This window comes from Ursus maritimus, unplaced genomic scaffold (genome assembly GCF_017311325.1).
Source record: "Ursus maritimus isolate PB19 unplaced genomic scaffold, ASM1731132v1 scaffold_15, whole genome shotgun sequence".
NCBI lineage: Eukaryota > Metazoa > Chordata > Mammalia > Carnivora > Ursidae > Ursus > Ursus maritimus.
Window position 1 is genome coordinate 33518080 of NW_024423897.1, and position 22863 is coordinate 33540942.

At 36.0% G+C, this 22863-nt stretch overlaps 1 protein-coding gene across 2 annotated transcripts in view; it reads left to right on the forward strand.

Moving 5' to 3' along the window:
* Nucleotides 1-6283: 6283 nt before the first annotated feature.
* The window catches only part of RICTOR (RPTOR independent companion of MTOR complex 2), a 111811-nt gene continuing 95231 nt past the window's right edge, over nucleotides 6284-22863 (forward strand). For both annotated transcript variants that reach the window (XM_040630489.1, XM_040630490.1), the window contains exons 1-2: nucleotides 6284-6357; nucleotides 6529-6576. In XM_040630489.1, the coding sequence (XP_040486423.1) occupies nucleotides 6309-6357; nucleotides 6529-6576 (97 nt within the window). In that variant the 5' untranslated portion in view covers nucleotides 6284-6308. The remainder of the gene's footprint in view (nucleotides 6358-6528; nucleotides 6577-22863) is intronic.

Here is a 22863-nt window from a genome sequence, read left to right on the forward strand (position 1 = left end):
ATTGGCATTTCTCCTCTAGATAACTCTGCTTTTCCAGTTTTCTATTTTCACACTGTTCCTCTAATTTTAGTATACTGTTTTGTTTTTGTTTTCTGGTGGAGAAATTCTGGAGATTTTCTTTAGCTAAAAAAAAAGAAAAGAAGAGAAAAAATAAACTATCGATATATATTCTGCAGATTTAACAATGGAGCAGTCATTTGGTCAGCTTTTGCAGGTAAAATTAGCATGAGTCATAGAAAGTATCCTGTGGGAAGATAGGGAGTTCTGCAACTCAGAGGAGTTACACTTCCCTGAAAAATTTTTCCACTTGGGTATATGGCCAAGGGGCATATTTTAAAGGGCATATTTTAAACTACCCTTTATCAAATGGAAACTTGGCTTAAAAGAATATTGCAAAGAAACTGCGCATATGTAACAAAAGTTACATACTTTTGTAAGTAATAAAGTCACAGTTTTTAAAATATGGAAGCTCAGTTACCTTTTCTCCTGATATTAACATTTTATCAACATCATTACAAGAAAAAAGCAATGGCAATGAAATCAGATGTCACAATGTCAGCCACAATTTTTTAAAATGGAGATTAAGGCCATGTAAAATATGAATTTATGTAGATTATCCTTTATTATTACTTAAGTCTAAGTGTATATTGGTCTTTGAGATGTTAGCTAATGATAGTATAAAGCTATTTGATTTGCAAAATATTTAAAAATAAACATTCAGAACATGAAGATAGTTTTCCATATTTTTTCAATGATGTGTGATGTCATGTAGTATTGAATCTAATACTTTGGAAAAAGAGGAACTTATTCTTAGCAACAGACAAAAAGGTACATATCAGTGGGGAATATACTGGCATTTCCTGCTATGGTAAAAAATGACTGAAAAAAAAAAGCACAAAGAACAAAATTTACTGACAAACTAAAATGCAGTCCTATTGGTCAACCAAGACAGAAAGAAAAAAAAAAAAGGACCAAAAACCTGAAGACTTGAAGAAAAAGATATTTGAACAAAACGCATATGGAAACTTTGTTGTGCAATTGGATAGAAGCATAGATGCTTCTACACTTGGCTTAGTTTATGGTACTGGCTGAATTCTGTCTGAAAAGAGAAAGAAAGTGACTATGAAAATCTTTTGCACCATGAGGATGTTTGACATTTATTTAGTGGTAAACTGTTTTTCATAATGGTTGGTGGCTTCTAGTACCATGTTATCTATCAGATGTTTGGTTTTTGTTTTGTTTTGTTTTGTTTTTAAGATTTTATGTATTTATTTGACAGAGAGAGACAGCCAGCGAGAGAGGGAACACAAGCAGGGGGAGTGGGAGAGGAAGAAGCAGGCTCCCAGCAGAGGAGCCTGATGTGGGGCTCGATCCCAGAATGCTGGGATCACGCCCTGAGTGGAAGGCAGATGCTTAATGACTGTGCCACCCAGGCGCCCCCCTATTAGATGTTTTAAAAAAATGTATTTAATCTAATCTTTCCCTTCGAGGTAAATGTGATAACAATAACTAAGAATCTTTCTACTTTTGTTTTTCTTTTAAAGATTTTAAAATCTGTAAAACTTCTCATGAGAGAGAGAGAGAGAGAGAGAGAACGAGCCAGGGGGAGGAGCAGAGGGAGAGGGAGAAGCAGGCTCTCTGCTGAGCAGGGAGCCCTGCTGAACTCAATCCCAGGACCCTGGGATCATGACCTGAGCTAAAGACAGATGCTTAACCGACTGAGCCACCCAGGCACCCTAGATCTTATTACTTTTCAAAAGAAATCTGTGCGAGGAGGGAGCATTTAGAAAATAAATACTTGGAAACGTTTCCACAGTTTTGTGATTTTTTTTTTTCTGAAAACAATTGAAAATATAAATGCGTCACTTATATAAATTTTTATACCTACACACATAAAAACCATGGAAACGGTTTTCTAACCTGCTAAAATCTTCCAGATGAAGAGTTTTGAAACCATTTTTAAATCATTTGCTAAACATTTCTAAATGGTATGCCTTCCAGTTTGCTATAAAAATGAATTGACATTAGGAAAGATGGGCATTTATTAGCCAAATTACATAAAAAACCTCTGTATAACTGATTGTGGAATTCAAAAACAAGTGTGTGGTTTAGAAACTTCAGCCAGTAGAGTAGATCTTCCATTAAAAAAAAAAAACAAAACAACTTGGTATATTGTGAGATTTCAGCTACTAAAACTGAACATCCAAATAAACTCTTCTTAGAATTGGACTTTTCAATTGCTATATCACAAAGTATTAAACAGGAAATTTAAAAAATAATAAAGTATATCCAGCCCCATTGTTGTTATTAGTGTCATTAGTAAAATAACATTAAAATTTACATTCAACCATCTTTATTTCATTCTTCTGTTTTATGTCTTATTTAATTAAAAAAAAAAGTAGGGGCGCCTGGCTGACTCAGTCAGTAGAGCATGTGACACTTGATCTTAGGGTTGTACGTTCGAGTCCCATGTTGGGTGTAGAGATTACTTTAAAAATAAAATCTTAAAAAAAAAAAAAAAGTAAATAATATGTATCAGAGTGTGTGCACAAATGTTCTTTTTTAAATGATGAGAGGCATATACAAATAATTTGGTAGGTCCATTGCTTAGCACATTATTATAATGAGATGTTTATCACTGTGATTTATAATAGCCAGAAAAATTTCTCTAAAATAATTTTTCTTAAAAAAATTATATAAGTAAAAATTTGTTTTAGAAAAGTTAAAATGAAAAAGATAAAAGCCACTCAAAATTCTACTAGAGATAATCACTGTTGAAATTTTAGTGCATACCCTTCCAAATTTTTTCTGAATGTATGTATCCTTCTTTCACAAACATAGGCTCATACCCTATTTAAAAATGTTTTTATAGAGTGCCTTTATACCTTACAGAATTTTTCTAAAATGAAATTCTCAAGAGATTTTGGAACAGAAATTAAAATTTAAAGGAACTATACTAAGAGGCTACTTCCTGCTATTTTGAGACAGAGCTTAAAATTTAAAGGAACAATTAAAAGGCAAACAAGACCAAGGCTGAATCTTCATAATCAACACCGTGCAAGATGACAACATTTGATTTTAGTCCATTGCCCGTCATTTTAGTGTTCTTTATCTAGATTTTAAACATGTGGTTTAACTATAAAGAGAAATTACCAAAAAAACAGGCCATCAAATGTTGTGGTTTTTTACTCGCTTTATCTTTGGATGGCCTGTGTAGTACGGCAGATAGACAAAGGGAACTAAGATTTTGGCAAGACTTTGTTTCTGTTCAACATTATCTCTGTACCCGAAACTGATAAAATTTGGTTTATAAACTAGAATTATTAACTTTGTGTAACAGGATAGAGAATAGAACCCAGATAGTGATTATCAATGGAGTCATTTATCTTCAGAATCAAGCAGTTACTCTCAGAGGTGTGGTCCTGGACCCAATCTCATACAACATTTTTTATCAGTGACTAATACTATGAGAAAAGACATTTCATTCACACAGCAAATGAAACCTAGTTGGGAAATGAAAACTAAGAAGAGGAAGTCACATTCTCAATGACCAGATTAGAACCAAAATGACCCGGAAAATTGGAGAAATAGTAAGAAGTAAACAAAAGGAGTAAAACATAGGGGTGGGCTAAAATAAACAAGGAAGAAAAACAAGTTTCAAAAAGAGGAATGGCTAGCTATTGGCAAGTATAGAAGATAACTTAGAGATTCGAACAAATAAGCTGAATCAATAATGTATTGTTTAAAAAGCAAACACAACATTGTGAAATGTATTCTTTACTAAAATTTACCTAAACTCCTACTTCCCAGTTGAGTGTCATTTGCAAACACTAAGACTTGTTCTTTTTACCAGAAATTCTATTATTCACCTTAACAACAAATGTGAAGAACACAGCCACTTAAATGACTGAGATAGTAATAGAAGAAAAACTAGTTTCATTGTAAGATTGGGGAAAAATGATTTTTTTTTCCTCTTGAAAGAGATGGAATAGTTGAATAATGATCTTTAAGTAGGAACGTACAGTTACAAAGATGAAAGGTTATTAAATTCAGGCTTTCTTGTACCTTAAGTAATGTAAAAGTGGATCAGTTAGTTGTACTCAACCTTCACGAAAGAATGGAGGAGAAGATGAAGTTAAATTGTATTGGGAAGGGGTTAATTTAGAATAAATAGGGACAAAATACAGGATAAGAAGGGTTGGTTGAACATTGAAACAATTCTAAGAATCTGGTAGAATTTCCACGGATTTCTACTTTTCTAAAATGGTGAAATGTGATACATGGAAGGACTAAATGCAAATTTTTAATGTCCCAACCAGACCTCAAATTTTGTAATTTTTGCCTTAGGTTGTAACTAGAATAAATAAATTTGCACCAAGACCTAAAAGCTACAAGAGCAAGAGCAAAGTTTGTTGTTACCAAAATTATAGTAGTTATGTCAGGAGAAATTTTTAAAAAGTATTCTAATTGTGTTGCACCATTGAATACAAGGGCAACATTAGGAGCAGATATCTGATTGTAGACCTAATTAATAAGAAAAGGATCTGGAATATATGCACAGATGATAGTCTAAGGAAGCAGTGTTCCTCTTTTATTTTCCTGATGATGCTACTGTATGCTGCTTTTATTTTTCTTTTTATAACTTTTACTTATTTTACACTAGATATATATTAATTACAGGACATTTAGACTATAGACAGCAAACAAGAAAAACCGTATGTGTAATTCGACAACTGGAAGGAAAAAAATTAGTTAACATTTTGATGTATATCTTCTCAGACTCTTTTCTATGTACATAGATATGTAAAATATTTTATAACATATAATTTTAATTTATACGTATTTTAAACGTGTATGAAAAAGGGAATTTTGTAATCTGTTGCTTTAAAATCATGAACCTTATTTTCCATAAATATACTAGACCTACATCGTTTTTAATGGTTGTAATAATTTGCATAGTCCCACCTTTGGTCATCTGTGTTTCCAATTGCTCACTATTATAAACAACGGCAATTATATCTCCAATATTGCTTGCTTGCTTTCTTTCTTTCTTTCTTTCTTTCTTTTACCAGCAAAAAGAGCACTGGAACAAAGGAATCCAAGGCACTTACTCATCAAACCGATTATTTGTTGAACATTTATTTATCCTGGACATTGCGTTAACTGTGAGAAGAGAGCTGGTTAAAGCAAGATCTCCACTGTTTAACTTCCAGAGTCACGTAATAAAAAGACAAGGAGTAGGAGGCGGCACAATACTCACCCTCTCTTTAAAGTTAGTCTACTTTAAGAGAAAGTTGCTGGGTCAGAGGCCAGGTGTATATATATTAATTAGATAAAAGTTTCCAGAACTGAAATCTCTATAGTTAATAATTATTAGGTGTATGTATAAAAAAATATTAACCCACAACATCTACATCAGCCAGTGTTCAAGAGCTACACAGACAGAAAACCCAACTCAGCATTCAGCTGTGTCTGCTCGGTTGCAGGCAGAGGAAACCCTCTCCCCCGGCCTCCCGGCGCCCGCGCCTGCGCGGGAACAATCTCCCCCACCGTCCGGGACGACCACCCCGCACTAGCGGCTTGTTAATTCCCTTCTCCCGGCCTGGGCCAGGCGGTCGAAAACGAAACGTCCACCCGACAACTTCCTCTTAGAGAAGTTCTCCTGGCTAAGTGTGGTTTTGAAGATCAAGTGTAAAGCTGCTTAGCACGGTGGTCAGAACGAGGGTGGAAAACAAACTTTGTTACATGTTAACTTGGTTAGAGCAAAGCGACTCTAGGAAGGGATTTGAGTTGTTAAAACCGTGCGCAGCTTTGTTTTTTAATAAACATCGTTTGAACTGATCAATAAGGAAGGGAAGGCTTGAAAGCAAGCTGGAGATGGGGCAGGATGGTTTCCGCAGGTGGCGAGCGGCCGCATCCCGGCCTCCTCCCAGCTCGCTTCGGCTCTGATTACGGTTACCGCGGCACTGGAGGGGAAGCATCCTCCACGCTGCAAACTCCATCAATGGGATTCCCCTCGTGGGAAATACCGCCTCCCGGAGACTTGCTCTCGGAGGGCCAGGCGTGTAGCCGCGACCTCGAGCTCCCAGGCGGGCGGGCGGACGGGTGCGCACGCCGGGAGTCCCATGGAGACCCTGGGTCGGAACCACGTTCCCTCCACGCCCCGGGCAGAGCCGGCACCACCCGCCGCCCGCCGCCGCAGAGGGGCGGGGGAGATGCCGCGGGGGGCGGGCGCGGCGCGCGGGGAGGGGAAGGGGTTCTCGCGCGATTGGGCGAGGTTTCCGGTGTTGTGACTGAAACCCGTCAATATGGCGGCGATCGGCCGCGGCCGCTCGCTGAAGAACCTCCGAATACGAGGTAAGCCCGTTGCAACCCTCACTCCCCACCGCCTGGGGCCCGCGACCCCTGGCTCTTGCCTCTCCCTGGCCGTGGGCAAGGGGAGCGATTAGGGGCGCTGGCCGGAGCCAGGGTTGCCGCCGCTGGCCTGCGAGTGAATCCTAATTGGAGCTGTGTGTCTGTTTCGCGCAGGGCGGAATGACAGCGGCGAGGAGAACGTCCCGCTGGATCTGACCCGAGGTAACGCGGGGCGCCGCGGGCGCCGGCGAGGGAGGGCGCGCTGCTGGGGAGGAGCCGGGGGCTGTGGGCCGGGGGCCGGTGGCAGGGGCGGGCCCCGCACGGGACCGGCGGGGGTGCGGGAGGCAGAGCCCGAGCCCCGCCTGCTGGCCCGCAAGAGCCGAGCCCGGGGCCGCCTCCCGGGACCCATCCCCCTTCCCGGTGCCCGCTTCCCTCGCCCCGCGCCTTTCTCCGGGCCTCGGGGTGCGGCGGGTGCCGGGGAACGCCAAGCGGGACTCAGCGGAGCCGGCGACCCTCTGGGTTCTTTGGACCCCCGAGGAAGCGTTTAACTCCGGTCCTGGAGCTCGTGCAGCCATTCGCCTGGAGGCGGCCGGCGGGAGGTAGAGGCTGTTATTTAGGTTGCCGGAGGATGTCTGAGGGAAGAGCGACCACATCCTGCCCTCCCCGTCCCCCAGAGCAGAAGCCGGACCTGCTGGGTTCTTGCTTGCCTGCGTGACTGCTTTTCTCTTTGCCCACTGCCCTGGGGGACCCGCAGCATTGATAATTCGGTAGTGAAACCTAGAAGCGGTGACTATGGTTAAGTGTCTGGTTTACGCTGTAGTTCATTCCCGTTTCCCTTTCCCGGGTGGCTGGGACTGTAGTTGGCAAAGACCGCCCCCTCACCCTCGCTGCAGGTTCATTGTTTACCTTCTGCAGTGGCGACGGGTTTGTTTACACCTTCGGAACTGGGCGAACCCCGCGGTTGTGTTTTTAAGGATCTAATCCAGCTACTGGCCAGTGAATCTTCTATTAGTCACCGTACTGGAGTTTATTCGACAATATCTCGCTGAAGCTATAGTAGTCATATACAAGGTTTTTCTTTTTTCTTCCACGGTAAACAGGATTTGGTCTACTGATTCCGAAGAAGTCATATTTCACACCGGCTGTAGCATAAGCTGGTTCTGCTATATAGAATCAGTTTCCTTTTTGAGATCTGAAAAACACTTTGGGAAGTTAAAAACAAGTCTAAACATTTCATTAAAAATTTAAAAAATTTAACCTATGTTCTGCTTGACGTAATGACTTATCTAAAGTATTTGTCAGACGCGGGCTCCATTGTTGAGGCTCATCTCTGGTATTTAAAGCATAGTGCATTGTCTAATTTGTTGTATTTTGTATTTCATAGCGTAAGATAACTGTTATAAACTAAACGGCTACTTTTTGTTTAGCTACAAGAGTACATTTTTGTAAGAATATTTTATTCTGGAAGTTCAGGGAGTTTGTTTTGAGGGAACTAGATGCTTGGTGTTAACAGGAAGGGTTCTAATGCACTAAATTGGAACTTTTTTCAGCAGGTAGGGTTTGAGTATTAGTGTAGAAAGATGTAAAGCTTTTGACTTTTGTGTAACAGTTTGGAAACGACTATATAAAATACACATGAAAAATCTATATAAAATATGTGTGGGAAAATATTTTTTAGTAAATTTCCTAACAAAAATTCCCACAGGCTTCCAAATTAGCATTAGAGTTCTGTAACAGATGTACTTTATTAGTGCTTTAATTTTTGTGTGGGCGTATGTGTTTAGATGGTGAAAAGAGCACTTATTAGATAGATCTTCTGTCTTAATTTTCTCATTAAAAGCTGGTTTGGATGTGGGGATAGAAGTAAGTTATATTTGTGCTTTAGGTTGACTTTGCTAAGCTCCTATATATAATAGTTCTGTGGTTGGCATCAGAATTTTGGTTTGTAAAAAAATGTACAAATTTGATTTGATACCTTTGATTTACTTCAAACTTAAGTGCACAGATAAGTCTGTACGTTTACTATTTAAAATGTTATATTTCCTGAGCTCTTTGTGAACACTATTGTTGATAGATGTTTTTAGGAAATGCAACAAGCAGAAAATGCTATTTCTGCTTGCCTTGATAAAATATAGTTTAGTTCGGAATATACACAGCCAATTGAAATTGATTGCAAAAGGCATATACAAGTAAGAGAGGCTATATGAGAATAAAAAAGTAGTTTATTATATAGGGAAGCTATTGTTAAGGAATTGCTATTCCGACAGACGTTTCATTGTTAAAAGAAGGTTTGTGGATTTAAAGAAGTCTTGTGGATCTAACCTCAAGAAAGTTCATGAGGAATTATAGTAATAGTTTGAGAACTATAGGGCAGTCTGGGTTGCTGCTGAAGGGCAGCTGCTTGTGGATTGGATTACAGTATGTTTCAGATAAAGTTTGGGTAACCAAAACTACATGTTTTTAATGGGAAGGCAGTGTTTGCTCTCATTTTAATTGTTTTTATGTAACCTTTGAGAAATTCATTGTGTAGCTGTCTCACAAAGTTCATTGTTAAATAGAAGTCATGGTCATTGTAATTCCTAAAGGAACCATCAATGTATAGCATAAAGAGATCAAACTGTACAGTCAAATAGTTCTGGGTTGTAATCTCAGCTGGGTTACTTAATAGTTAGGTGATGTGGGGCAAGTTATTTGACGTTGCTTAACTCTTGGTTTCTTCATCTCAAAGAGAGATAACTTCAAAGGGTTATTAAGAATGTGAGAAGTAAATGAATACTTAAAATACTCAGTACAGGAGCTGATACTTTTGTGAGTGATGTTAACTAAACGTCAGCTGTCTTCCCACACTATGAAATCAAAACTAGTTGTATCGCATTTAAAAGATTTCAGAGTTGTTTGGAACATTATAAACTTGTTAATAAGGAATTATGGTATTGAGGCTTTCATTTTTTTGAGACGTACTGTTAATTGGGTATAGTCTGTCTGAAGTAGAGTTCTTGAATATAACAACTGTAAAGAAGTATTCTGTGAGATTACCAGTAAATTTGGTCTGAGCGAAGAGTATTATATGTACTTAAGATAAAATGTAGTATTTTATTCTATAGAACCTTGGAATTTTTCTCTGACTCCAGAAAATTTCTTAGTAATAATCATTTGGCTAGCCTTGCAAGCTTCTTGAGGCCCAGGAGAGTTCTAGGTGCTTTGGTTTTGGTAGTTAGTTCATACATAGTGTACTTCAATTAAAAATTGTTGGTGGACTAATTTTGATCTAGTTTAGGAAGTTGATTGCAGTAGATCTCACAGTAAACTTATTGGTGATTGTTGCTTTCAGTTTTGTTCAAACAACTGTTCTACTTAATTTGTGAAAGTCCCTGATATTTGCTATTGATATAATTTAAATACTCTCTCTGTTTTGCATGCCAATATCTATTTTGAAACCAAACTGCTTCCCTTAGTCACTTCCACTGCAAGGATAGCCTGGTTTTTTTTGTTTTTTTTTTATCAGTCTCATAGTACATTTCTGGTACTGAATAACTTGAAAAGACACAGAGTATTCTTCCTGTGTAAGTCCTTCTTATTGTACAGTAATTTAATTATTGTGTTCAAAGTGGATTTTCAGGACATGGACAAAACTGTATTCAAATCTAAGTATTAGAATAGAATTTATTTAAAAGTATTGAGTTTTATATTTTTTGATTATCCAATTCTTTTACTTTTCTGTTAGAAAGAATACAAAAATTGTCTTAGTTGCTGTTTAATACTTAGAAACGTAGGAAGGTTATCTGAATGATGCAGATTTGAACACTATTTTTTGTTTTCTTATTTTTTTTCTAGTGAGCAGATTACTCATGTTGTTTAATCGCTGACTTCAGTTAGACAAAACAAACATTGACTGAATGCATATTATTTACTAAATGCTGAATTGAGTGCTGGAGGAATGAAGATAAGGAAGATGTTATTCTCCTTTTTAGGAGTGTATTGGAACAGATATTAATAAAGTGATTGCAATACGGAACAATAAATAAAGTAACCAAACTGTACAAGGACCAGAAGTAGCCTGGAGGAGGAAATGATTAATTATTTGGTAGGTAGAGGATCAGAGAAAGCTTCACAGAGTGACTTACTTCTCATAAGAATAGTGGGGGACATAATGAAAGGAAACGTGGGCTGCCAAGAGACTGTACCACACCTTGGGAAAGGTAAAAGTCAGCAGGAAAAGGAGCTGCTTAGGAAGCCACTGATGTAATCTAAGAAATGGTGGGAACTAGACCAGGATGTTGGAGTTAGAAATGAAGGTCAATATATATTGAAATGGAGTAATCAACTAATTTGTTTTCTTCAGATTTCAAACTAACTTTGAAATACTCCTACACTGTGCGGAGAACTTATATTTCTTTACTAAGAAGGTCGAAGCTGTCTAATGTGAATTCCCTTGACTCCTCCCTTTTATTTATTTTTTAAAGTAATCTTTGTGCCCAAAGTGGGGCTTGAACTCAGGACCCCAAGATCAAGAGTCACATGCTCTACCTACTGAGCCAGCCACGTGTGCCTGTCTTCTCTCCTTTATGTTTCATACATACTTATCTTCTGGTTTCCTGGGTCAGGGAATAAAGCATCTCTGTTCCCTTTCAAGGCTAACCTGGAAAGGAATTTTATGCTTCTAGCACTGTTTCCTCTAAGATTCTTTGTAGAACTAAGATCCCTTTCTTCTTCATTTCTTCCTTCCAATTGGAAGTTTTCTTACGTTTAGTAATCATTCATTGTATACTTCATATGGGTCAGGGTACTATACCAGGCAAGGGATGATGGTGGGGGGTGTGGACAGATAAAGACAACGATTACAAAATAGCTGTTTTTCCATCGGCTCTACAGAAAGAATAGTTCATCCTCACTCTTTAGCTTTTTTCCTTAACCACTATCCTCTTCTAAGCACAGCTTTCCCCGTGTACTGAAAATAGTTTTTTAAAGGATGCTGGTAATCTCATGCAAAATTCATTGGCATTTTTAAATTCCCCATTCTATTTCAGTACTATTACTGTATTAATAGTTTTGTTCCAGGCTCTAAAATACGTTATCGCACTTAATCTTTAATAACTGTTTGAGGTACTCTTTTTATCCCTATTTTACAGTTGAGGATATAGACTTTAAAATTCTAAAGATCTGAAATTCAGGTAAGTAATTCAGCCGGCGTCATAGGATTAGTGAGTGACTAACTGCAGATCATGCACTTGTAGGCACTACACTATTGCTATTCTTGCAACTACTTCTTCACTTGACTTCTGTGAAATATTCTGCTTCTCTTCCTGCCTCTCATGCTGCTCCTGCCTCTGTTCCCTGACTGGTCTTCCAGCTCCATAAGCAAGTGAACCTTAAGGTTCTGTCCTTGATCTTTCCTTCTCTCTTATGGTGCTTTGTCCCTGAACAGCCTTTTCACTGAGGACTTCAAAAATCCATGAGTTGAAAAAAAAAAAAATCCATGTGTTGGGGTGGTTATGATAATTACATTTTTATTCAGACTCTTTCTTTTAAGCTTGCAAAACATACTAGCATTATGTGTCTACTACTCATCTAAAAGGCGTGATGTGTAAAACTTTGCGCCCCAAAGCATATTCCCTTTTCACTTTCTAGTTACTACCACCATCCTTTGTAATAATCAAGCTAGAGACCTACAGGTTATCTTTGTTCAGGTACCATGTTCCTTCAGTTTGCCTGTGAAATAGCTAAATGAATCTAGTCTTTCCTATTGCACTGTCATTCGTCTTGTTCACATCCTTATTATCTCATTTGGATGATGTAAAATCATTTCTCTCACCTTTTTTTCACTTTCTCTGCTATACGATCGCCAGGTTTATTTTCTTGAAATGTAGATCTGATCTTATCATTCCCTTAAATAAATAAATAAATAAATAAATAAATAAATAAATAAAAAAAACACATTCATACTCACACTTCCCTGGCTCGTTTTTGCTCACAGAATAAAGTTCAGATTTCTTAACTTGGCATGGAAGGCTTTTTATGATTTATTCCAGAATTATTATCTTCTATACTGTCTTAATCATACTATTCTGTCAGCCTCTCTACAGAGTTTACTTATGTAAGACACTCTCTTCCTTCTTTACACACAGTGCTTCTTCAGAGGGAATGGGAAAAGTTCACAAGTCCAAAACACCTACCTCCCCATATTTGTTCTTTCGCCTTGAAGATTGTGTTATACCCCTGGTTGAGAATCTGCTTTAGACAAAAATTATTTATTCCCTGCATATGGCATGCAGTTTCTATTTACTTGACCTTGTGCAGGTCATTTCCTTTGCCTAGAATTTCATTTTGAGTACTCTTTATTGAAATCCTAACTCTTTAAGGTCTAGATCACTTGCAACTTCTAGAAATCATCTCTTTGGGAGTTCATTGCTTCCTCCTCTACTTTTCCACATTTTGTTTGTTCCTTTCTAAATATCACTTGTCATTGCCTTAACTTCTTTGTCTAGTTGTTTTTCCCTCACTGGATCTTAAGCTTCCCCAGCATCTATCATATAATAATAACTGAAGCATTTATTGAATGTCAGAATAGAGAGAGAGATGGGAAATGGAGTAGTACAGCATTAAGGAGAGTAGAAGTAAAAGAACATTTTAGGTTTGCAGTCCTGAGGGACAGTGAGATTGATGGTACCATAAAATGAAGAAATCCATTTTGGAGGGATGATGATTAGTTCAGCTTTGTACTTTGAATTTCAGGTGATTAAGTCAATCAGAGATATATAAAAGGTAACAGCAAATACTAGAATGGTTCTAAACTTGTGATCTGATTGTTCTCTGTGTAGGCTGTTGAGACAGGGAAGAATGTAAGTGGAGAAAGAGCTAAAGATTTGAATGTTAGAGGATGAGAGCCCGAGAAGAAAACTAGCAAGACTATGATCTCAGAAGCCAAGAGGGGAGTTTTGGTTGAAGAGACTGCAAGACTGTAGCATTGAAGTTGGTGTCTGGAGAACTCAGTTTTACTCTTCTTAATCTAAGGACAATGTTGGCATACTATTTAATCTCTCTGGGCTTCAGTTTCTTGGATCTCTAAAATGCGTACTACATTACATGTGTAGCACTATCACCTTCCGTCTTTGTGATCCTCAGATATCACCGTGTTTCTGGGATATTGAAAGGTTAAAAAGAAAGCAAGATTAACAAGAAAGCCTTGTTAAATCACTGTGAGAGGTATTCCCATAAACAGTAATAATACATGTAGGAGTGATGGTATTTCATAGCACTTTAAATGTAAATTATAGTCAACTCTCAATTTCCTTTTAAGTGATCATCTGCAGTGACTTGCTGCCTCCTCCCCCTCCCAGGTCTCAGGCTACTGAAAATAGGGCTGTGAAAAGCACAGTGGGGTGAGTGAATGGTTTGCATGCCTGTGTATCTGTATCTCTGACTATCACCAAGCTAAATACAGTCCACTCTCATTTACCTGCACTTAATAAAAAGGTGAATAATGATGGAAGAGTGCTAAATTACACAATCTAAATAGCATTTTTTGTATGTGGCTTGGGAAGATTTTATATTCTTTCCTCCCCTACAGTAGATTGATGTGTCTTTTCTTTTATGTGAATTATTAGCATCAATTTTTATTTCCTGAGCAAATACTATTAGAATAGCAAACATAAATAGGTTAAAATATATATTAGGTAATCCACATGCGAATAATTGAGAGTTGACTGTTAATGCTTTTTGGATCATCCATTGTTTTGTATTATCTGTGCTTTTTTGTTAGTGTGGTCAGGTTAAAGCTGAATAGCTACTTTAAAATTTTATCTCTACAGGGAATATACTTCTAAAATTATACAGATGCCAAACTAAATTGAAAATAATTGTGTAAAACTAGATTAATATAACATATGTCCCAAGTCATAGGATTGAAAGAGAACTTAAGTACATTCTTAAAATTCCTTTTACAAAGTCTTTGAGCCAGGCAGATTGCATAAACTGAGCAACACACCTGGTAATGATGAAATTTATATAAAATATAAATTTGAGGATATGCCGAGGCTTCAAACATATCCTATTTATGGAGTCAGTTGAGTTTAGTAAGAAATACAGGGTTTTCAAGAATTTTGCTCTTTTAATTACTTTGCCATTTTTTTACCCCAGTATTTTGAAGATTCGGATTTATAGTGGTTTGTTAATGTCAGTGAGCATATTTTTGATCCATATATTATATAATTGGGTTAGTAACTGTTATCGTGAATCAGGAAGGTACAATTCTTGGCTTCAAGTTTATATTATGGTTGAGATATATCTGTATCAGGGCATAGTATAAGATAGTAGTATTTGAAGAACCTGCCAACTGTCTTTATAAAGGAATCAAAAGCTGGAGGCATTTAGGAAAAAAAACAAGGGAGATAGGTAAGGAATAGCTTAGAGGGAAGACCTCATAGAAGTCTTGACACCTGTCAGACTTGCATTAAAAGGTAGCATTTGAATAGATAGAACTTTGGGTCAGTGTTTTAAAAATTGTAACAATTTTGTGAACTAACATTTCTGGCATATTATTCAGTACTTGAAGGTAATGTTGAGGAAAAGTTGGCGATTATATAACTCTCATAATTATTGAAGATTAATTATATTTCAAAGTAGGGCTTTTCTGGCCTTTAAAGGTAGTGCAGGACTGGACTGAACTGAGAGCTTTTAGGCATATTGTGAAATAATTGTGTGCTTGTGACTATGAGTATATAAATGCTTGGCTGTTATTCCAAATCCAAGTATAAATGATTTTTTTTCTTCCATTGTTTTGTAGTATATGTGTTTCTTTTCCCCTTCATTAATACTGCATGTTCAAAGGGCTCTGTAAATTTGTTATCAAACTTACTTCAAGATGTATGCAATTTGGAAATAGAGATTATAAATGAGATGGGAAGTGTTTTTGTTATTTTCCACACTAAAATGACCATATGTTCTGATCTCAGAATTTAATCATGTGGCCTCACAGTGAGATAGAATATTTGAAATTAAAATCATTCTAAAAAACATGGAATGTTTCATTGCTAAATCCAGACAACCTACCCAGCCCTCTAGTTATTTGAGTAAAGGGTATGCTGGGGAAATTATTGCTTTTATTAACGCAGCAAAATGAGAGTTGAATTGCCACTTGCAGGGATTTTAGTGATCTTGTTCAGAATCCAGTGTAATTTCATGTGTTTCTTGTAATGAATAAAAAGTGAAGAGACACAGAAGCTGTAAACAAAGAAGACTGCCAAGTAATTTACTTTTAGTTACTAAGGAGGAACAGCTTGCCAGATAAAAGTGTATTTAAGTGCTTTTAGATGTGTACACACATATATATATTTATCTGTAGCTTCATACTTGGAGAAATCACATCTTAAGATAGTATTGCTAATTCTTTCCGTGCTTAATGTTCATCCCTCATATACTAAAACTTTTAATTGCCCTGTTTTTTCTCCACTCATAATTCTGTATAATATACTCCCTAACCTTCACCACACCACCACCATCACCACCAGCCCCCTCCCCCAAGAAAAAAAAAAGAAAAAAGGAAAAGAAAAACTGAAGGGAATAGAGTTGCAGAAAGAGTGAGAAGACTCCAGTGGTTGGAGGTAGGTGAGCTGTGAACTCTTAACATTTAGCTATATGGCAGTTTCTGTGTGTGTGACCAGGTGGCTGGTGGAATATCGTGGAACGTTTTATTTACATGTGTTGTGGATAAGTTTTTAATCATATCTATCACATGATTAGCATAAAATCATGATAATGGAATATTTGAATACAAATAGCTATTTTCTATTTTATTTAGAATGACTTGTGGTTTTATTTTATTGCTGTAGCCTGTAATTTGTAATGTTACTTTTGAATGGCATAACTTGGTACAAAGCAGGTCAGATTAATTCTTGTGTAAGATTTCATATGTCATGTAAGAATAAGTCTCAACATAAGTTTTTACAACTTTTTAATGAGTTAAATTTTAGTTAGCATGACCTTAAAAATGTTTAAGTCACTTTGTATATTTTAATAAGAACCTTAAAATAACCTTTTTCTCCTTTGTCATGGGAGAATTCAGTGTTATGTGTTCATGTTTCAACATTGTTTTGAATACAGAAATATAATTATTGTTTTACCTAGCAAAATGGAAGATATTTAAAAAGGTGCTGATTATTCTTTAAAAGGAAATAAAAAAGGAGAAGATTAAGAAATTTGGATAAACTGTAGTGGTTGCCTTTTGCCATGTTATTGTTTCTTCTGTTAGTTATTTTGTTTTATTTAAAAAGTTTAGACTTATTTTTGAGTCGTAGGAAAAATTTTTCACTTACATTAGTAACTGTTTCTATTTAAAGGTACTAATAGAGAAAAAGTAATTAGTTTTAAAATAATTATATTGCAAGTAAATGTTGACTTGGGATACTTGAATATGAATGGATTTCGGGGAGGTATGTGTGTATCTACCAATTATGTTTATTTTTAAGCATATTTGGAAGCTGCTTTAGAAATTATTTTATTAGCTCTCCCATTCAAAACAGGAATCTTCTCTGTAGTATCTGACAGATGTCATCTATCATCACTCAAACCTTTCATTGATAGGTAGCTTATTCAAAGTTGTTTGTTTTCTTTGCTGAGCAGCTAAGTTTGTTTATGAAATTCTTATATCAAACTAGCCAAAATTTAATAAAAGAATCATTTTTCAGTAATTAATCCTAGTTCTTTTGTATTTTATTTTATAAATATTTACAAATAAAAGTAGTAGGTTTACACGTTGGACACTGCTGTGTGTTGTTAGAGAGTCTTACCCTTTTCTTATCATACAGTCCAGTCACCAACTACTTAGTGCTGCTTATGTGTCCAGCATTGTTCTGGTTGTTAGATGTTTAAGACGTGGTCTTTGATTATAAAAAAAAAAAAAAAAAATCAGCTCCCATAGTTTGAACTTTATTATATGTTGGAAACTGTTAAAAACATTACTTAAATTATCTGATTTAGTCTTCCCACATTTCTAGAAAATATGTTTTAATATCCTTATGTAACTTATGACGAAAGTGGGGACCAGAGGGAGCCTAACTAGCCCAAGGTCATACTGGCAGTAAAAGAGAGAGGTAGGATTCAGATCCCATTCACTGGTTTTAATTCTAAAACCCACACACTTAACCCTTTATAATCTTTCTAAAAACAAGTATAGTAGAAGATAAGTCCTATTGCTGGAATAATTAGTGATTAAATGAGTGTGCTATATATTACAGTAATGTTGATTTGGAGCCCTCAAGAAACAAGTTATTGGCTGAGCTCTGAAATGTACATTTTAGCCATTTTTGATAAAATTATTTCTATAACTATTACATATTTCTCTCCTTTATTAAGAAGAATATATCAACTACATTTTAACTTTTTCTCTTTGGCTGGGGCCATTATGAATGTCGATTATTTTGTTGGAGGTTGGAGGAGGACCATTTATTACTACCTTGTGTGACATTGGACTGTTCTTTTTGATCTTATGTGCTATTATACTCAGCTATCACTTTACATTGCAACTATTATTCCTATATTTAGCAGTCCTTTAATTATTTTTTTACTTTTACTGTGCTATAAAATAGAAGCTATATAACTGGACTTCTTAATATTAAATGGAAAATAAATATAAATAGGTTGTGATTTATGAAGAATTAATTAAGGGCCCCTGCTGTCAATAATATATGTTATCTGTAGTGAATAAACTTGGTGATGATACATACTTTGAGCCTTTATTGCCATTTTTGGGTGTGCTTTCTTTTACATCCTGTTTGTCTTCCAGATAGCATTGCCTCGTAGCATAGTTCAAGGTAGGTGAGGTATGACTTGATAGAGTTAGTATATATTTATACAACATGGATGGTGAGATTATATAAAGATAGATATTAAGGTACAAAATATGACTAATATGGACAAAATAATATTAAATAATGTGCTAATTGCATATGATAGAGATAGTCTAGCTCTGTAGCTAAGAGCATGGGCTTTAGAGTCAGACAGATCTAGATTTGAATCTTGACCCTGCCTCTTAGAACTTTTTTGAGTTTGGGCAAGTTGCCTTTTCTGAGCATGTTTTTTTCTCATCTCTGCTAGAAGTAACACTTGAGTGAATAAAATGTTTGTAAAATATTTATTACAATTTTGGCACAATTTGGCACGTGCCAAATCTATGCCTAATACCTATAGATATTAGGTGTTCTTTAGTGGTCAATTAAAACAACGGAGATGAGAGAAGGGGAAGATAAGTGTGAGCTGGGAAAAAATAAAAGAAAGTGGGGCATTGTTACAGCTTTGAAAGAGCAGGATGTAGTTAAATCAAGAGGAATTGAGCGTGAATAAAGGCATTAAACATTTTACTAAGAGAGGAATAATAAGAATATAGAATTTTAGTGTTCATATGGGATTTGTAAGGTAGGGGTAAGTTACTGAGGGCCTTGAAAACTGTGGAGATGTTAGACCCTTTTCTCTTTTTACATGTTAAAATGCATAATACAGTGAGAGAGCAGTAAATGTTATTATTTTTTATTTAAAGAAACAGATCCAGAAAATGTTTGTCATAATTGTATAGTCTATAAATTTTGACAAATTGAACACATGGATAATCAGAATCTGGATCAAGAATCAGAATACTGCAGTACCTCAGAAGCTCCCATTCTCTTTCCTTCCAGGCACTGCTTTCCCACATGAAGGATGCCACTATTTTGACTTCTAATACCATAGATTAGTCTGGCCTGTTTTTGAACTTTCTATGATAACACTCATACAGTATGTACTGTTTTGTATCTGACTTCATATGCCCAATGTTATTTTGTATCACCATGTTGTGTGTAGGCTTAGTTATTTTAATACAGGTCAGCTTATATATATCAGGTATGTCATGATGTGGGTGGATTCTTTCCTTTTGAATGAGCAGTGGATTTATGTGAGTGGATAAGGTTTGGAATAATGACATTAATTCCAACTAAATTATTTTAAAAAATTAAATCATTTTCTGAATATCTCAGTCTTTTGCCTCTTTAGCCTGACCTTTTGCTTTAATAGGTTGTAGGCAACATATCTAGAAAGGTGAAATTTTTTTTCCTTAATGGTTGTTTAAAGAAAAGGTATAATCAGATCACAATAAACTACTCAAAGCTACAGGTTAGAAAGAAAATTGGAAAAATTAGAATTCCAATCCAATAAAAGTTTTATGTTGACCTGATTAAATTGGTGGAATGATTACTGAAATTGGTTAGTATTTCTACAGAAAAAAAAAAAAGGGAGGAGGATTAACATTTCTTGGTCTTCACTTAAATGATATTCTCACGTGGAAATAATCAGTGTGTTAATAGTTTAGATTTACAACATATAGTTTTAAGTATTTATCAAAGTTGAAAAATTGTCAGAGTATAAAATAGAGATGCTTCTCTTTGAAGGAGCGTAAATGTTTAAATGTTTTTTATGATTCTCTTTTTTTAAGAGCTCAAAAGGGACCATTAGAACTCTTGTCTAATCCTGCTTTAGGTTTAACATATGAGGGAGTCGTAAAGTAATGTGATTGATTTTTTTTAGTAGACATTAGAACTTTATGAGATTGAGTGAGAGTGTCCAAGACCTCATTGATAGTTACAAAGTGTCTTTGAGTGATTGTTTTTCTCTCGTTCCCTATACTTCTCAATTTCTCTCACTGGTTTCTGTTTCTTTTTCTATTTCTAGTTTTTCTTTTTGTGACTCTTTAATATAATAGGACATGCTGTAGAGATGGACTACATTTGTCTTTTGCTGTACTTGATAGTGTTTTATGTTCCTTGATTTAAAATAAATTTTAATTGTTAAAGATTTTTCTGTTTTTGTTTTTACTTAATTTGGATTTTAGGGCTTTTTTTTCCCCCCCTGAGAGTTGGTGATGCTTTGATAGAAAAAGAGTCCACTGCTCATCTCTTGGTGCTTGTCCCCAAGAAATTAGAGCTGAGTATTGTATAGGAAATTGATCAAATACTTGAAAGCAACTTAGCAATATATGCTTAGCATAGATTAGTAGAATAAAGAACATTTTACTTATTTCAGTTTGCAAAAGCAAGAGTAAATGTGAAAGTGAAACAAGTATTCACTATACTGAAGGTAAAGAAGCTTCTGATGAAGTGCATTTTTTAAATGTTGATAATTTAAAAAATATTAGTATTCACTTTGTTTTAAATATTCAAAATGTTTTAAATTTTCATCCATTTACTCTGGAAGTGTGGAAAACAGTGAGTTTGGAATTCCCTGAAGGTGGGAACATGGTAATAACCTTGGAAGATTCTTGCTGATTCTAAGTCTAGACCATTTAGTTCACTGAGTATGGATTATTAGCTGTCAAAAAAATACTTTGTTTTAGTGGTGAATTTTGAGTGAATGCTTGATTGATACTATTAATTAGGAATGACAGAATGCAGTAAATCTATATTTTGAATCATGTTTTTTAGGATTATATTACTTATTGCTCTTGTACATACTGGTACATCATTTTTTCCCCCAACTATTTTAAATGATTTTTTCCTAGAATAGCGCTGAAGTAGTAAACTGTTGGCTGTCCAACATGATCAGAGGTTGGTGTAAAATGATATTTTGATTATTTTGTGAAGGGTTTATCGAACGATGTGTTGTTTCAGCAGACAATCTTGAAATTATATACTTTGAAGTAGATGTTTCCTTTAAGAAGTCCCCTTGGAAGGATATGTACTTCAGTGGTGATGTTACTGTTAAAAAGATTTCAAAAATTCTGCTTCTGAAGATTGCCAAAGCTTATAATTTAGTCCTTCAAATTGCTAATTGATTTGTCCTTTGGGGGTGAATTGGAGATCAGGAACTGGTCACATGTAAATTGTGGTCAGATATAATGGTGATTCATTGATTTATTCACTCATTAATTTGAAAAGAATTCATTAAGCACTTGCTATATTCTCAGCACCATATTAAATACTGGGATGTGTACGACTAGATAATTTTTCTAAGAAATACGCTGCCACTATATGTGATGACTCCCATTGTAATCTAGTCCCTGGCTACCTCTACAACAATCTTATTTCCTAACTCTTCTCCTCTTATTCACTTTGTTTGGCAAAACAGCCTCCTTGCCATTCATTCCTACTCATATTCTTTTCAGAGCCAGAACTTTTGTACCTCTGTTAAATTCTGTCTGAATTGTTCTTCCCTCAATATTAGGAGGCTTGATCCCTCAGTTCGTCTAATTCTGTCCAGCTATCACTTTATCAGTGAGGCCTTCTCTGATCATTCTGTCTAAAGTAGCCCCCATCTCCCCCACTTTCCATTCTTTTATATTGTTTTTTTCTTCCATAGCCCTTGTCATTGTTGCCATTACAGTATTATTTATTGTTCGTCTCCATAGAATATAAGTTTTGTGAGGACATTTTTTTTTTTTGTTCACGATGGTATCCTCAGTGTCTGGAACAGCCCCAGCATATTGTATGTACTTGATTATGTATTTATTGGTGGAATAAATGACTCTCAAGTTTACGTTTTAGTGTGAGGGCTCCAGATTGCTTACTTAACATTTTGACCATATAGTCACTTATATCAACATATCTGTGTTTCAGACTTAATAATTATTGTTCCAAAAATCTTTCTATATATTTCATCTGGGTTCAGAGCAGTACTTTAATGGGGCCAAAGCAGTCACCCAGGAGACATCCTGGCCTCATTCCTTGTCCTCATTCTACACATCAAATCTGCTTAACAACTGATGATAATGATTTTATTTCTGAAAACTGTTAAATCTGTTATTTTTATTACTATTTTTTAAGATTTTATTTATTTAGAGAGAGTGCATGGCAGGAGGAGCAGAAGGGGAGGGAGAGGGAAAGGGGAAAGAATCTCAGGCAGACTCTGCACTGAGTGTGGTGGACCCTGAGATCATGACCTGAGCCAAAACCAGGAGTTAGATGCTCAACTGACTGAGCCACTCAGGCATCCCGATTCTTTTTATTTCTGCTACTGTGCCTTTATTTGGGCTCTCATTTACTTTCTTGGATGAGTGCATTGACTTCATAACTACTCTCTCCATTCCAGATCTGTCCTCTCCCAGTCTTTATTATAGCTAGCAACAAGTTTTCCACGTAAGTTAATTTTAATATTCCCAGTGGGTTCAGCATCTTCCTTTGGGCTTTTATAGTATATAAAACTTTCTTTGTTACCTTTCTTATACATTGTGATAATTTGTTCCTCAGGTACAATTGAAAAATATTTATTGACCTTTACTATGTGCAGTTACCATTCCTTTTCCTGGTGGTTCAGTGGTGAAAAAGATTGTGTCTCTGTCCTTGAGGAGATTATATTCTAGTGGGGGAGAATGCAGACAATAAACATGTGAACACAGAATGTTAAGTACTAATAAATGCTCTGAATAATGTGCAGTTAGATATTTGAAAGGGAGTCGAGTGGTGGTTGGAATTGTCAGAGAAAGCTTCTCTGAGGCAGTGATACTTAGTTGATTCAGGACTAATGAGGTGGCATAAAGGTCTGGGAAGGTCTGCT